General features: G+C 46.7%; 1 protein-coding gene across 1 annotated transcript; it reads right to left on the bottom strand.

Annotated features, from left to right (window-relative positions):
- Window positions 1-577: 577 nt before the first annotated feature.
- DCUN1D1 (defective in cullin neddylation 1 domain containing 1) lies at window positions 578-14,187 on the bottom strand. The gene is made up of 7 exons (XM_065747916.1): window positions 14,061-14,187; window positions 6,801-7,017; window positions 5,517-5,685; window positions 4,842-4,972; window positions 2,414-2,496; window positions 2,091-2,187; window positions 578-665 (listed from the first exon to the last, which is right to left on the bottom strand). Exons 1-7 carry the CDS (start codon window positions 14,061-14,063, stop codon window positions 586-588), a joined length of 780 nt encoding a protein of 259 aa, XP_065603988.1. The 5' UTR covers window positions 14,064-14,187; the 3' UTR covers window positions 578-585.
- Window positions 14,188-15,256: the final 1,069 nt, after the last annotated feature.

Here is a 15,256-nt window from a genome sequence, read left to right as displayed (position 1 = left end):
ACGCTCAAACTCACTCAGAGGATGCCTGGAGTTTTCCAGAAAAGGGAAAAAAATTATTTAAAAAAAAAAAAGCAAAATCAGACCCAGTACACTTAAATATATCACTCTTAAAGGAAGTGCTATCAAGACTGTCTTTGCAACTAGCCCCAAGTGTATACTTAAGGATTTCTCTTAAAAACTGTTCTGACGTTGAGCTGTGTAATTCAGATGCCGTACAACAGTTGCCTGATGATGACCAGCATTGTGCTTTATGTGAAACCTCAAAATAATTATAAAGCTGCTCAGACTTATGGGAGCTGAAACTGGGGCAGTCCACAAAAAAAAATAATGATCATCCATGATGAAATCCACAATGTTGGAATTTTAACGGGCAGGAGTGGTCCAGACTAGAAGAAAAGCCCAAACCACCAGTAGAAGGATGTAATATGATATGGTCCATGATGTATCCTTAAAGGTTTGTCTCAACCCTCAGCCACACTGTGAGGATTGATCTTCAGTTCAGTCCAGCCAGCAGAAATTGACTGTGCAATTTTCCATTTCAGGTATTTGTACAGACTATGTACACTCTGTGAGGGTCCTTTAGTGCTACACTGTCGTACTTTTTGTCCCAGCAATTTGAGGGCGTGCAAATTCCACAAAGTCATCGATAAGAACTGGCCATGCCCCTAAAAGAAAAGAGAAACAAAGAAGAAAAGATTCCAAAGCATAGGAAATCAGCTTAACAAAGGTGTTTTATGGTTGTTTTTGTTTTTTAAAGCTTTGGATCTAAAGATCTTTCATACTTTCCAATCTTAAAATAGTTTAAAGCAAAAAAATCAGTATTTGGCTTACTTGCTTGAAACAGAAAAGCTGGTTGAAGACTTCTGCCTTCCTTTAAACCCTGCTGATAGAAATCCCCTTCAGGGTCAATCACGGCCTTAATCTTCCTGACCAAAATAAAATTCTAGCTTCAAACTGTTCTGCTGTTGGTACTGTAACTCCAACTTGATAATCCAGAGTGGCAATAGCTGCTTACAAAGCCCTGGGCACTGTATGGGGCAGCCCATGCTGTAAGCTGCAGCCAGCACATGCAGCTCACCGTGCGACCGGACAGGAATGCAACGCACATCTGTTACAGTCAGCACACGTGGCCATACCCAAAGCAAAATGCACCCCGGTAGCCGGTGCCCTAGAAAACTGGCATCACGCTCCATGGTTCTTAGCAAGAAGTAGTTAAAACACATCTCAACATGTGGCACGTTACAGGTAGTGACGTCCCAAGAGCTGCCATCAGTCATGTGCACCACAGTCACGTAAGGGTTAAAGTAATGGCAGGTGTTTGAGCTCCTTCCCTGAATATATCTTCATTCCCAATCACTAGAACATGTTTTTCTGCCTTCAGCCTTTCAGAACCACGCTGACTTATGGTTGGCAGCAGTTCATTTGCTTAATGAAAAGGGAATGAGAACTGTTCAGAATTATCATAGTAGAAGTTTGCTCCCCTCTGCTCTGGGAGTACAAGAAGTTTTGTTTCCTCCACTCAGCGACTGATCTGCTACCAAGGGCTGATGGTAATTAGCAGTTCTTAGCTGCAGATGGATTCAAAGAGGAAAGATCAGAACCAAAGTTTACAAGAAATACACTGCATAGGAAATAACTTCTGTTCAGTAACCACTGTACTGCAGCTTCACTGAAGCATTACTGCACATCTGATCTTCATGTGAACCAAAATGATCAAACTTCTAAGCTAACAAATGCATCATCAACAAGGAAAAGCATGGGCCACCAATCAATTACTGTGTTGAAGATGACAAAAACTGCACTGGCAAAGAACCCATGTTTTAAAATGGACAGATTAGGGGCTTTCCTCAAGAAAAACAAATTAACACCTAAGCTAAGAAGGAAATAAGAAACCAAGTTTAAGAAAACATCAGCATTTCTTGTTTCAGCCTGCAGTAAACAGATGATAACATGCATTAAGGTAGCTCTAACTGGACTTGAGATCACCAGTGATCTCCTCATTCTGCTGCTATTAAGCAGCCGTGCCAAAGCAGACAGACAGTAATAAGTGTAATGTAACAGAAATGAATGAAAGAAACCAAAATATTTACCTTCCTCATCATAGTTTGACATATCATCTGCTATCATTGTACTAAAGTCTAGGAGAAGGTTCCAGGTATCCTTAGGTATTGATCTTTTATGATGCTCCTGTGTGCAGGGGTGGAAAATTTATATATTAAAATAACATTAAAAATCCACAGACAGAACCTTTTTCACTGTCCCAAAACATAACTCCCTTTTGTATGGGTCGTGCAGTGCAGCACCTGGGATCTGTGTCAAAACAGTCCACTGCATCAACTCCACAACAGAAACACATTTATCTTCCAGGTTTGGAAATTACTGCAGTTCAGTTTTCGTAAAGGTTTAAACTTACCAACAAAAATTTGTTCCACAAGTCTAGAAATTTAAATCTTCCATTAAGTACTAAATTCCAGTAGGCAATGGCCATTTCTAAATCTGTAATATTAAAATATATTACTCTTAGAGATATGCATTTCAATACGTCACCTCAACAGGCATCTAACACTAAGATGAACTGCACAGTCATTAAAGTACAAAGATGAATCTACTGCAGACATACTCATGGATCTTTATAGAAGAGCCGTAAATAAAACTGTTATACAAATGTTACAGATTTCAACAGTGTCACTCCAACATAGGACTGAGAACTGCCCACAATTGTATTGAACATGTCCAGAACAGAAGGATATTTTGAACACTTTTTGCTGTCTGGCTGTACTTCAGGGACAATTCAGTGAAATACCTGCCCTAGAAATTGAATAAACGCAGCATTTCGTAGCACTAACTGCTTCGTTTTACTCACATATAAATACAATCTATTCAGCTGCCTTTCATTCTCAGAGCATCACTGTCAGGTGCTGGGTTTGTAACAGCCTCACTGAGCGCTCATTTCTGCAGTCAAGTCTCTCTCTGAAGAGCTGTTCATCGGAGCATTAAGAGCTGAACAGACTCTGGGTTTCACTTTGTGCTTCGCAGTGCCATCTGAAGTTCTCACTTGCTTTGAATTTGTTTCTCAGAGGGGCTGAGAAAGTCACCCAGAACAAGAGTGAGGTGGGTGCTGCCTATCGGGCTGCACGCTGCTGCTGGAGCACGGCTGTCACACGGGAGGCACCTCACCTGGGGGGGCTGGGGGCAGAAGGCTGAACTGACACGTTTACTGTCCCTTACAGACAAGGTAACATGTGGGTTGCTTAAATAAAGCAGCATAGAGCTCTAAAATGCCACCTAGCATGATCTCTGCTACCAGCAATTCATGAGGATCTCTGTAGTATGTGACACAACGCTGATCTTAACTCAGCATCCACCATCAAGTCTTTAAAATAAGTACAAAATGCTGCCTAGGACACCTCGCCTTTCACAGCCCTTACACCTTTTTGCAGCACATCTTACCTCTTCTAACATAGACAGTCCTCTTGTGGAAAAGGAGAGGCAATGAGCAGCAGCACCTCAGGACAAAGAAATAAGCCACAACACAACAAAACCCACCCCTTTCTCTCTCAGCTCCCCAACTACTTCACAAACACACAACAGACAGGTGGACCTCAGAGCTCGAATCAATAACAAGCAAAACAAAGACAGAGCTCCACATTGCTGGAGGGAAAACAGAAGGTGTCTGGAAGATCTCCTGAACTGTTCAGTGTCTTTGATATTAAAAGTTCCTCTCCAACAGCATAACCGTGTTATAATGCCTCCTGACCAAAGTCACCACTAACACCTGAGGAGTGCTTCCCATCAGCTGCCAGGGGTGTGATCCCACACTAAGTTTCAGCCCTGGGGAACCAGGAGCAGATACAGATTAAGCAGAAATACAAAGAGTCACTGAATACATTTTATCTTTGTGTCTCCTAAGAAGATTCAAATAGAAAAGCAAACTCGAGCTTCCAGCTGAAAGTACACGCTGGTCAGGGACATTTTTCATTACAGACCAAATCAAGTTTACTGCTACAAAGAAGCCTGCTGTGCGCTCAGTACTGTGTTTCTTCTCAGGTAGCACACAAATTAAGAAGTTAATAGCTACAGACCCAAGAAACACTGCTTACAGCTGACAGCTCAGACACCTTCATGGGTTAACATCACCACTGGAAAGATAATCTTGTCCCTTTCCTTTTGCAGTTTGGGAGACATTTACAGTTGTTGGTTCATTTACTCAGGACTATGTTGGGTTTCCTCTCCTCCTCCCACGTTATTTTTAATAAGTGATCCTTCTACTGCACCTCTTATGTAATGCAAAGCACAACCAGCAGCAGGGCTCTGCAACACGCTGCGTTCATTCACTGAGCACAGGAAGCACTGCATACCAAGGGCAGGGCAGCACCGAGGGCATCGAGCCCAGGGCACAGAGATCTACTTGCACTATTCAAATTCTGCTTTGCAAAGATATTTGCATGCATTTTGGTATGAGGAGAGACTCTGTACAAGCACATTTATATGGAAATCAGTTTTACAGGTTAAGTTTACCCTGTACGTGAAAACTTGATTACTTTGTTTAGTGCTGCAAATTCTAAACAATGTAATTATGACTTCAATGTGAGACCACACTCCTTTGTGCTTTCTGAGAACTTCACGTGCTCCATGAGAGAATAAACCCTCTCGTATAACTCCACAGTCTTTATTAATTATGCAGATATTTCTATCAGCTTGAAGATCTGACTCTGACATCCATCTTTCAGATAATGAGCTGCAATTCGTCCCCAGGGTGGTGAGCCTTACTCAATCACAGCCTGCTTTCATCAGTCATTCCCCATATCCACACACAAACATTTATGATTAAGAATACATACCTAAACCCTTCTGTCCCGGATTCTTTGCAAAGTTGAAAGTAAACTGATAAAAATCCTTAAATCTTCCTGGCTCTTTTAACTCTTGTTCCATTTTAGGAATCTGAGCTTTTAGTTTTTCTATGTTGTCACATCTGCATTTTAAAAAGCACGTTATTTGTGGATTATTCATTTTGCTATAACATAAGAGATGCAACATTAAGGATCTTTTGTAACATCACCACGGAATACAGTTCTCAAAACAAAAATCAGGGAGCCTTTAACTGGTCTGTGATTAGCTCACTATTTCATTTCTTTGTTGTTACTTCTTCACGTTGCCCACTGCACTAACCCACAAGATTATTACAAAAACGTGGTAAAGATTTATTAAATTCATATTATGCTGAGAAAACTCAGGTATGCTGCACTGCAGACCAGCATCCTTGCTTGTAGTAACTCTGTAATAACTCTGGCAGTCACCTCATGCAGCCAAGGCAAGGAGCACTCAAGGCCCTTCCCTTCGTTGGTCATTATGCTCCTAGAGCATGGGCAGCAGATACATCTTTACAGAGGCAGACAAGCAATGCTAGGCTCTGAAAAGCCCCTGAAGTCAAAGAGGACAACACGATTCTGAGTCCAGAAGAGGACCGTCCAATTTTGGCCCAGAGTTCCACTCATTACCCAGCAGCACACACTTACCCTAGCTCAGTCATCCCATCCATGAACTCCAGCTTTGAAAATTCACACTGTGTTGCAGCTCGGAATTTCCACGCGATGATGAGTACAGTAATGCTGGCTGGGTCGAGAGCCAGATCGTCACAGAACTGCTGTATACCATCTATACCAATTTTATTTTCATCTTGAGGATCTTCAGGATATAAAAAGAAGTGTCAAGAAAAACAGAGACTTCTGAAATAGCTGATTTACTCAACAAGCACCTAAGAGAAGCCAACATTTTCAAGATGCCCAGGATATGCTCTTAGAAGTGAATATTCAAGAGCAAAGTTTTATTTTCAGTGCTTAAGTCTTAACATTTGAGGAAGTTTCAACAATAAAGCTTCCCATACAATGAAGCTTATTAGATGTCACTGAGAGACAAAAGCACCGCAAACATTTGGTTTCTGTCTAACGCGTACGACACTGACTCATTCCAGAGGGAACAGCAGTCCTTCCCCACCAGCGCCTTGAATCTCTGGGACTATGAGAAACCATTCTGCAGTGTCCACTCATAAACTGTTCTGAAACAATTACCAAACCTCCCCATACTGTACCAAACTGACATCAGCATAATGCATTCTCTGGCATCACCAGCATGCATGAGATGGGCTATGGTAACCTCCAAGAGGAGAGTCACATTGCCCTGTTACCGCTTGCAGGTCAGCCACGCACTCCTCTTTCCACGAAGGACTCAACATCTGCTCTGGAAGTAAGATGCTCACATTTCAAGTGCACTGACAAAAATCTACTAACGCAAGCTGACAAAGACTTGAGGAAAATGGTATTTGGATTATGCACACACATGAAAACTGACAGAAAATGCAGCAGCGGTCATCTATAGCTCCCCTCAGTGTTCTACTGTTATGAATTCACCTTAATATTTTTGGTGGGATACTACTGGCTGAACACTGCCTGTATAACATAAAAAAAGACTGTTGTCTGCTCTTTGTAGCACTGATAAAAATCACAGTAAGTAAAAATGAAGGTACAATCTGTCATTGGTACACAGCCTTTGATTTTATCAGGAGTGAGTCCCAAGTGATATGCGTCCCCCAGAAGAAATAAGCCCACGTTAACCATGGCAGGCACTCACTGGATACACAATTCCAGTTCCAGACACTAGCTCATCCATGTTCACATGGATGAGCACTTAGGGTACATAAAGCATCTTATGTCAGACGTAGGTTCCTGCTTTGAAAAGGTATTTCCCTTCCTACTTTGGCACCGCAATTAATAATACACCTAACGAGGAAAGGAGGCACTCACCTTTGTATCTGTTATATAGCTGTTCTAACTTCTTCCTGTCCAACGATCCTTTAACACTCTCTCGTATATAAAGTTCAGGATTTTGGAAGAAGTTGTCTGTTGCAACATCTAGCTTCCAGTCATTCTGAGACAGACAACTCACTGCTGTCTTTTCACTAGATTGTGTGAAGACCATGAACTGACGCACTTTATCTTTCTGCGACGATTTCAACTTGTTCTAGGCAAAACAGACAACAAGGAAACTTCTAGAAACGTTTCAATAGGAGAAGAAAATGTCAGTGCTGTTAATTCAGTACCCACTGGCATTCTCCCCAGCAGTTAGACTGACTGACTTGGAAACAGGCACTTAAAAGCAACACTTCACAACAAACAGAACTCCTCAACCAGAAGGCAGCGATGTAGTTTCACGTGCCGCCAGCTTGCTAAGCACCCCGGTACAGTCACACCGAGGGAGCACTGATCAGTGGAAGGGCTGTGCTCTCACTGCTGTGTATACAATAGCACAGTGCACCAAAGCACGTTTTTAAGAGTATATATTCAAAACTTACCTTTCCTTTATGTAATTTACATTGCAACAAAACTGAGTTAAGGCGTTACAGAAGCTATACTGGCAGAAGAACTAAAGTTGAACACGGGTGCTCCTGTGCACAGCAAACTCTCTTCCAGGTGGTAAGCAGGGACGTGTTTCTGTTCAAAGCGATGTACACAATGACACACAGTATTTCCAAGAGATGACTTACACAAATGCAAAGGCTGATCACAACACAGCAACCCTGCAGCTCTCACAATAAACCCAATTTCAGTTCTGAAGGTCACGTGACGCATTCAAAGCAAAAAGACCCCTAATGAGGGAAATTTGACTTCTCAAGGCTGGACTGCACCACACACATGTTTCACAAACACAGGTCGCCTTATGTTCCGCACAGATCTGTATCTTCCCTTCATTATTGTCATCCACCAGTGTAAAACCTCTTCTTGGGAGTAAATGTGAAAAGAGAAGGAAAAATAAAAAACCCCAGAAACTATGAATGATCCTCAGCCAAAGCAGGAACGCTTCAGAAGTTCAAGCTGGAGCTCAATGAGCAGGCAGCATTCAGACACATTGCTATTAGAAAAACAAACTACAGCTGAGAGCACAAATTATGAAACTCAGAATCAAATGCTTTCTGCTTGATGACAGCGAACAGGAGCACTGCCATCCACTACAGCAGTTAAGGCATCAGCTTTAGAGTAAAACCATTTCCAAATACACCTTTTCTAATAAATAAATGCCCACACAGAAGACTAAAAAGACCCAATAGGATCTCTTCCAAAAATGAAAAAAAGAAACCACAAGAAATGCATCCCCAAAGCAAAGCAGCCCTGTGCCTAGAACACCTGGCTGAAGCTATAACTCCAGCACACTGTGCACACTGAACACGCTGTGTGACCACGCTCCTTGTGACGCTGCCACGCACCACAGCTCGCATGGACCTTCAGCACACAGATGCTGCAGAAGCCCAGGTCCTCAGGCAGGGCTGCTTCAGCTCTGCACTATGGGCTTCTCTTCTGAGAAAGCCACTGCCTGGAACCATTAGCTGTTTTCCTTTTTCTTTCCTTTAGATACACAGACATAATTGCAGACAGCACCGCTATCCTGTACATCGTGAAGAAAGAGGCTTTGTTCTGTCCCACTCCTGCGGGGATAAACCACAGCAGAAAGGTGGGGAGCACTGCCAGAGCTGAGCACAGTGCCCTGAAGGCCGCCACGCGAAGGGAGGACACAATTCACTGCGCCCAATCTGCTTTGTGACACAAACTGAAGCCTATTTATACACAAGGTCTTCCCGTGCCCGGGGTTCCCTAAGTGACAGTAACAACACAAAGCTGCTCTAAAAAGAGCGTGGAATTAGCCAAGCAGCCAATAACACAACAGCACACAGCACTGCCTAGCATTTTAAGTTGCAAGAAATCTTTGCAGACACATTCTTTTTCTGGACTAACCATTTTTATGGGGCAAATACACGTTGATTTTCGGTTTAGCCCCCAAGCCGCTGCCACGTGCTGAGTGTTTCCCCAGCAGCTCAGCAACACAGGTGAGATGCTCACATCCCAGTGACCAGACAGCTCTTGGAGGCCTTTTGTAGGACAGCAGGAGATAGAACTACTGCTGAGTTCTTATTATCCCATTATAGCTCCTCTTTCATCATCAAAAACCCACACTTTGAGTGGGAACAGGTCTCCGGCCGCATGCACTTCTCAGGGCTATTTCCAGAAGCTGAGCTCTGACAGTATGACTGCTTTAAGTGCAGCACAGAAGCCACAAGCACCTATAACCCTTGGGCTTGCAGTCATCAGGCAACAAATACCTCCCCCAGCAATTGTTCATGCTCTAATGCTACGCAATCTATGCAATCCGTTCGGAACAGCTCAACTTTAATGCAAGTTAAAAGTGAAGACGTTTTCATTTAACAGATACGCTTCTTGCTAAAACATACAAGCAAAAACAACAAAAAACAAATGCAACACATTTTCTATTAAGTCTTACCTCTTGGCATAAGGGTAGAGGAAGGATTCAGGTTAGCCAGCCTGCAAACACATCTGTGGTCCCACACTGCCTTGCAGTGTGGATGTCACTAAGACATAAGCTCCTCCACCCAGGACAGCCCATTTTCCCATTCCAGGCAAAAACAAACCCTAGCCCTGATCTGCCAGCCCTGATTACATGGTCCCTTTCCCTCATCTCCAGCACTCCATTTTCAGACACCTCAGCCGGATCCCTGCCCTGCACAGTGCTCACTGATACCTCCTGGATAACAGCACCACACATGGGCTCCTGGGAACACCACCCCCTCCCCACAGCTCGGCCTGCACAGCCCTGGGATTCCCGTAAATCACTCTTCTTGGACTTTGCTCAAACGCTTTACATGGATGCCAGACAAGCAGAACTCAGCCAGGCTGAGGTGTCTCTGCCCCACACCCCAGAAAGGCATTCAGCCCCCATTAGCAACAAGGACTGCCTTTGCCCTCCCCCCCTCCCAAACCGCGGCTGGCAGTGCCTGCCCCTCACTAGGAATGTGAGTGATGTGACATCTGCACTTTTGTTTCAGCCGGGACTCAAAGAAAAGCCTGTTAGGTTCTCATGCATGTGACAGGTAAAAGCCTTGTCTAAAATAGCATCAACCACCACGAAGCCCGGGCTTCTTTCCTAACTGCATTTCAACCCCAGCACGGTATGGGGCCGCAGGAAGCACCCGAGCACTTTCAGAGGGCCCCAGCAATGTCAGCTCAAGCACCAAACAACTTCGGTCCATACAGAAAAGAATGTGTTTGTGCATGCAAGGGCCTCGCAGCCCAGGGTTGTCACTTTTGCATCTCCGTGCACTACTGACACCAATGGTCAAGGGAACATTCCCCCCTCCTGTGTCTGAATCACTCCACGTTGCGTTAAATCCACCAAAGGGACACATGGACTGCCCGCAAAAAACCTGTTCACTGCCTGCAAATCCAGGGCCAAAGATTATAATGCAAAACCATAAGCATTTTAGCTTGTTTGATAAGGAAACAAAGGTTAATTACAACTTATTTCTGCCAGAAGTCTACAAACACACTGAACTGCAATGACACACAGACACTGCAGAAACGCATTAAATCCAAGTTAACAAAATAAACAATTAAAGCAAATAACCACACTTTCTGCGTAGCCCAAACAAACATGGCCATCTACACTACATTTTCCCTCCTACAGCAGCATCTTCCCAGATAAAGGCCATGGGAAGGAGGGCAGGAGAACTCTTTAAGCCGCTATTTCAAACTGATGTGGAATCCATTTGACTGCAGTGGAACAAAAGCAACCAACACATACAGGGCCAGTCAGCATATAAAACCCAAGGGGAATAGCACAAGCACAACAAAGCACAATCAAGTTGTGTTTTATACCCTCTGAAGTTCTTTCAGCGGATAAAGTGATTTTAGAACTTGCAAACGGAGAAGGGAGAAGGTTAACAAAGAAGAAGTACACAGCACTTACAACACTGCTCTAAGGTAATTCACAATCAGAGAATGTCAGGGATTGGAAGGGACCTCAAAGATCATCTCACCCAATCCCCCTGCTGGAGCAGGAACACCCACATTAGGTCACACAGGAACATGTCCAGGCGGGTTTTGAATGTCTCCAGAGAAGGAGACCTCACAACCCCTCTGGGCAAACTGCTCCAGTGTTCTGTTACCCTCAGATAACCTGAAAGGTAAAGGGAACACCCCACATCAGGGCTTTTTCAATTCAATTTTGAAGTTAAAAAAAAAAAAAGGCACAAAATGGAGCTGTCAGCATTTTTAACCCCCAGCCAGGTTAGAAGCTCTACTCAGCCACTAGAAGCTGCTTTCATACCTTCTATTTGCACTGGCACCACAAAACATGAGTAAAACATCAAGAGCTACATAATGAATTTCACACCTGGCTCTCAGAGCAGCTCGTATTCCCCAGTATTTTTTTCACGGCTCCAGTTAAAAGTGAATCTACTACTAAGTTCAAAGGGTTCTCCGGTGAGCTGGGAGAGGAAACAAGATCATGCACCATCTTGTCTGCTGCTCCGACTGCTCGATCCTACACGCAATGCCAAGAATCCACAAGTTTTACTACAGGAGAATCAAAAGCAAAGTTTCCTACCAACAAACTGCTGCAGACATGAACTTGCGTGGTAAGAGAGCCTAGCAGAACAGCACAGCGAGTTAGACACCGCATAACAATGCGATGAAGTACAACATCACAGGAGACAATGTCTGATGTTTAAAATTTGGTATTACAAGCATTTCAACTTCCTGTCACCTGAAGTTAGTAATAAAAAATTATGCATTTAACAAATTACGCATTCATCAGCACAGAACTATTCTTCAGAGAGCACAAACTGGACAACATAAAAGACAAATAAGAGTTAAGGTCGCTCTTTGCTCCTGGACAAGGATACAGACACCAACACGCTCACCTTGTGTATCATACACAGTTCTAAACCCATTCAAACATTTAAACAGCAACATTAGCAGCTCACCTCAAGGAAGACAGAGGAGAGCACAGTGGATCCACTTACTGCTAGCAGCCCTGCCCTGATTTGCAGCTCACTGCTTGCCCCCATGACCCGCGAGCTGAAGCAGCAAAAAAAGGAGACCACTGCCACAGGTGGTGCCCGGCTCAAAGCAGATGGCGGCAGACCGCTCACAGCCCCCAAACGACACAGCTGGGGCAGCCTACCCGATGGCCTCACAGCTGAACACAACTACTGACGTTAACTCCCAGGCTGCCACCGGGGCCTCCCTTCCACCTAGTGGACAAAGACACCACGATGCCGAGTGAGCAGAAGCCACGGGGAGCTGTGCCACAGCGGGAGCTGTGTTGGATGAGCAGCACAGCCCCAGAAACCTGCCCAAGCCACCAGATGGACAAGCCAGAGCAACAGCACACGGGACGTTACAGCTTGTGCTTTTGGGAAAGGTTTCAGTTACCTGGAAAGAAGTCTGCCTGCTTTCCCCCTTCCTAACAAGTGTAGGTACAGAGCCCTAAACCTGGCTACTAGAATCAATCTGTACCCACAGCAGTGACTTACAAAAGCTGCTGCCTGTCGTTTAGCCCCACTGCAGTGCTCAGGTCACCCTTCCACCTGGCTGCAGCCAGCGAGCACAGCATGGAGAACACCTGTGTGCACACTGCCCAACAGCTGTGCTTGGGGCCACAGCTACAGCACTCAGCACCAGGCAGTGTACATGGGATGGGAGGGACTACGCTGCTTCTTCAGCTAGGTGCTTCCAAAGCTACACAGACAGAACTTCTCACTATTTCTCTTGGAAATACGTTCTTCAGCAGAACAGGCCTGCTATTATACTGCCATAATGTTTCTGTAACACTACCACTTACAATAGCATTGTTCAATTTCTAACCACATAGCCAACCAAAAATAAAAGAACATGCAGCTCGTATCCTGTGCATATGTTCTGCATGCCTGTGTGGGGTATGCCATCAGATGGCTCTAGGAGATTTTTAGGGGGAAAAAAGTCTTCATTAAAAGCGGTGTAACATTACCAGGTAAGTGTTACGTGACGCAGTCCCAGGAACTGCAGAATTACCACAGGATAGCTCTACAGACTGAACTTTAACCAAACTTCAGCTCCAAGTTCCCGTAAAAAAAAATCTACATAAAACTTCTCAATTAGAAGTTACATCAGTAGTGCAGTGACAAGTTTATGAGAGGTCTGTGTACCACACCACTAACTAAAATCCTGCCTGAGTTTTTATGCCAAGAGATCTCCATTAGCTAGAGGTGCCCTTTTTATTCTTTCTTTCTAATAAACTTTTAACATTGCTTGTCAGGAAATGCTAACTGCAGCATCGGATACCCTCATACCAATAAGTGCGTACACAAGGCTTCTCCCCTTCCTTCCCTAAGACAACACAGCTCCTAAAGAAAAGTTGCAGTACTCCAACGGCACAGATGCAGCTGAAGCTGTACAACCTCTGTGCACAGAGATGGCCTTAAAGCACGGCTATAACGTGCTCTCTCTGCACGCGAGAATCAATACAATACGGCCCCACGGATCCCTTTCCTAGGGATAGGGAACCTCCAATTTAAGCAAAGAAAAAGAGCAATTTCTGTTTTAATCATCGTGGTTTCCCTCCAGAGTGGAAGGGACGAAGTCAGCCCGCGTGCGAGCCCGCAGCCAACAGCCATCAGGAACAAAACAATGCGGAGAAAATGCGGGACGGGTAGGTGCTCCCTCACGGCGCTCACACGAGCAGGACGCTGCCACGGCACAAAGCGGTGAGCCCGGGACTCCTCAGCACGCCCAGGGCTCGGTCCGGCTCAGCACAGCCGCACTCCCCCCGCGCTGACAGCGCCGGGCGCCACGAACACAGCCCCGCACGGCCGCCCCGCTCCGCTCCCCGCTCCCTCCCCGGCCCCGCGTTCCCGCAGCGCTCCGCCGGCACAAAGGCGCCGGACCCGGCTCGAAAAGCGCGGGCGAGCCGCCCCGGGCCGAGCCGAGGCCTCACGGACCCCGCGGGCCGCCCCTCCCCGCCCTGCCCGGCCTCAGCCCCCTGCCTCCCGCTTCCCCTCCGCTCCCGGCGCGGCCCCGAGCTCCCCGCGGTCCCGCTGAGGGCGGCCCGGCCCGGCCCGGCTCCGCGCGGCTCCCGAGCGCCCTGCCCGCCGCGACTAGGCCCCGGCGGCCCCTACCCCTGCGGGCGGCCGCGGTCCGCCGGCCCCGAGCCGAGAGGAGGCCGAGGAGGACGCTCACCATGGTGAGGGCTGCGGGGCCTGCTTCCCTCGCCGTTCGGGCGGACGCAGAGGGCGGCGGCGGTCAACGTCTTCCTCCTCCGGCGGCGGCGGCGGCTCCGGCTCCTCACGGGCCCTTCCGCCGCCTCGCGCTCATGCGCAGTGCGGCGCATCCCCCGTGCCCGGGGCCGGCGCTGCGGCGGGCGGGAGCGGCCGGGCCGGGGGCGAGAGCCGAAGTGGGGGCTCCGCGGGCGGGTGAGGCGCGGGAGCCGCCCCGGGGCTGCACCGCCAGGGCCACGCGCCGCTCTCCCGATGGGAAAGCTCCGCGTTGGCTGAAGAGCCGCAGAATGCAAGCGCGCTGCGATGTCTCCCGGGCGTCAGCGCCTCTTCCTGCGGCGTTCTGCTCGCAGCTTGCTTGAGGCCGTGCCCCGGGAGCCTTCGCTGTAAGCGCTATAACGTTGGGGTGAAGGAGGAAACGCAGCGCAACACGAGCGGCATCTTCACGAGCTCCGAAGCGCAGCGATACCGCCCTGCGCGTGGGGAAGGCGGCATCTCGGGGCAGCAGTGGCACAGGTAATCCATCGCTTCTCCACCTGCGAGGCACAGGGGCTGTTGCCTACCCGAGGCTGTGAGGCCTGCAGCCGTTCCTCAGCAGCACAGGTGCGCAGGCAGAGGCGGTTACAAGGGTTAAATCAGCTTGTATCAGAATCCCAGATAGTTGTAGGGTCATTGTTTTTTAACCTGGGAAATCTTGTTCTATCCACTAGAGTCTGGTTTGACCAGGAAGTCACCTTTTATGTATTTCACTCATTAAAAATCAAATCTAAGCTTAGATGCAGCGTGGGGAGTGAAAGCAGTATTTGGAGGAGAACCCGTCCCATCCTGTGACATCCTATCGTGTTGACAGTCTGAAATGGTAAAACTAGGGGTAGTAATATTAGATACACGAACCACGTGAATTCAGCTAACCCCTGAGACAATAGCTGCTTGCATCCTGCCTGCTAAATTCTTATGACATAAGACTTACTTTTAAAAGCAAGTCTGGCTACAAAGTGCCCAGTGTGAATAAGTCCCCACACCCACCCAAGAGCCCATCAACTGCAGCTGGAGAGACAAAGGTATTTCAGGAGTTTGCTAATTGCCATCATGGTAACATGCTGTGACAGCCCTCCTGCAACCTGAAGACACAAATTAGATTTCTCCAGAGCTACTGCAGCG

This window comes from Cyrtonyx montezumae, unplaced genomic scaffold (assembly GCF_038088225.1).
Source record: "Cyrtonyx montezumae isolate F1298 unplaced genomic scaffold, pur_monq_1.0 scaffold_5, whole genome shotgun sequence".
Lineage (NCBI taxonomy): Eukaryota > Metazoa > Chordata > Aves > Galliformes > Odontophoridae > Cyrtonyx > Cyrtonyx montezumae.
The sequence above is the reverse complement of the archived record's forward strand: the minus strand, read 5'-3'. Positions and strand labels throughout refer to the sequence as shown.

What these genes read in the sequence shown, in the direction of transcription:
- DCUN1D1 (XM_065747916.1), bottom strand. An exon ending in TCCGGGACAGAAGGGTTTAG is followed by an intron (nt 2,497 to 4,841) that starts GTATGTATTCTT and finishes TTAATATTACAG; the next exon opens with ATTTAGAAATGGCCATTGCC. An exon ending in GTCAAACTATGATGAGGAAG is followed by an intron (nt 666 to 2,090) that starts GTAAATATTTTG and finishes CTTTTCTTTTAG; the next exon opens with GGGCATGGCCAGTTCTTATC.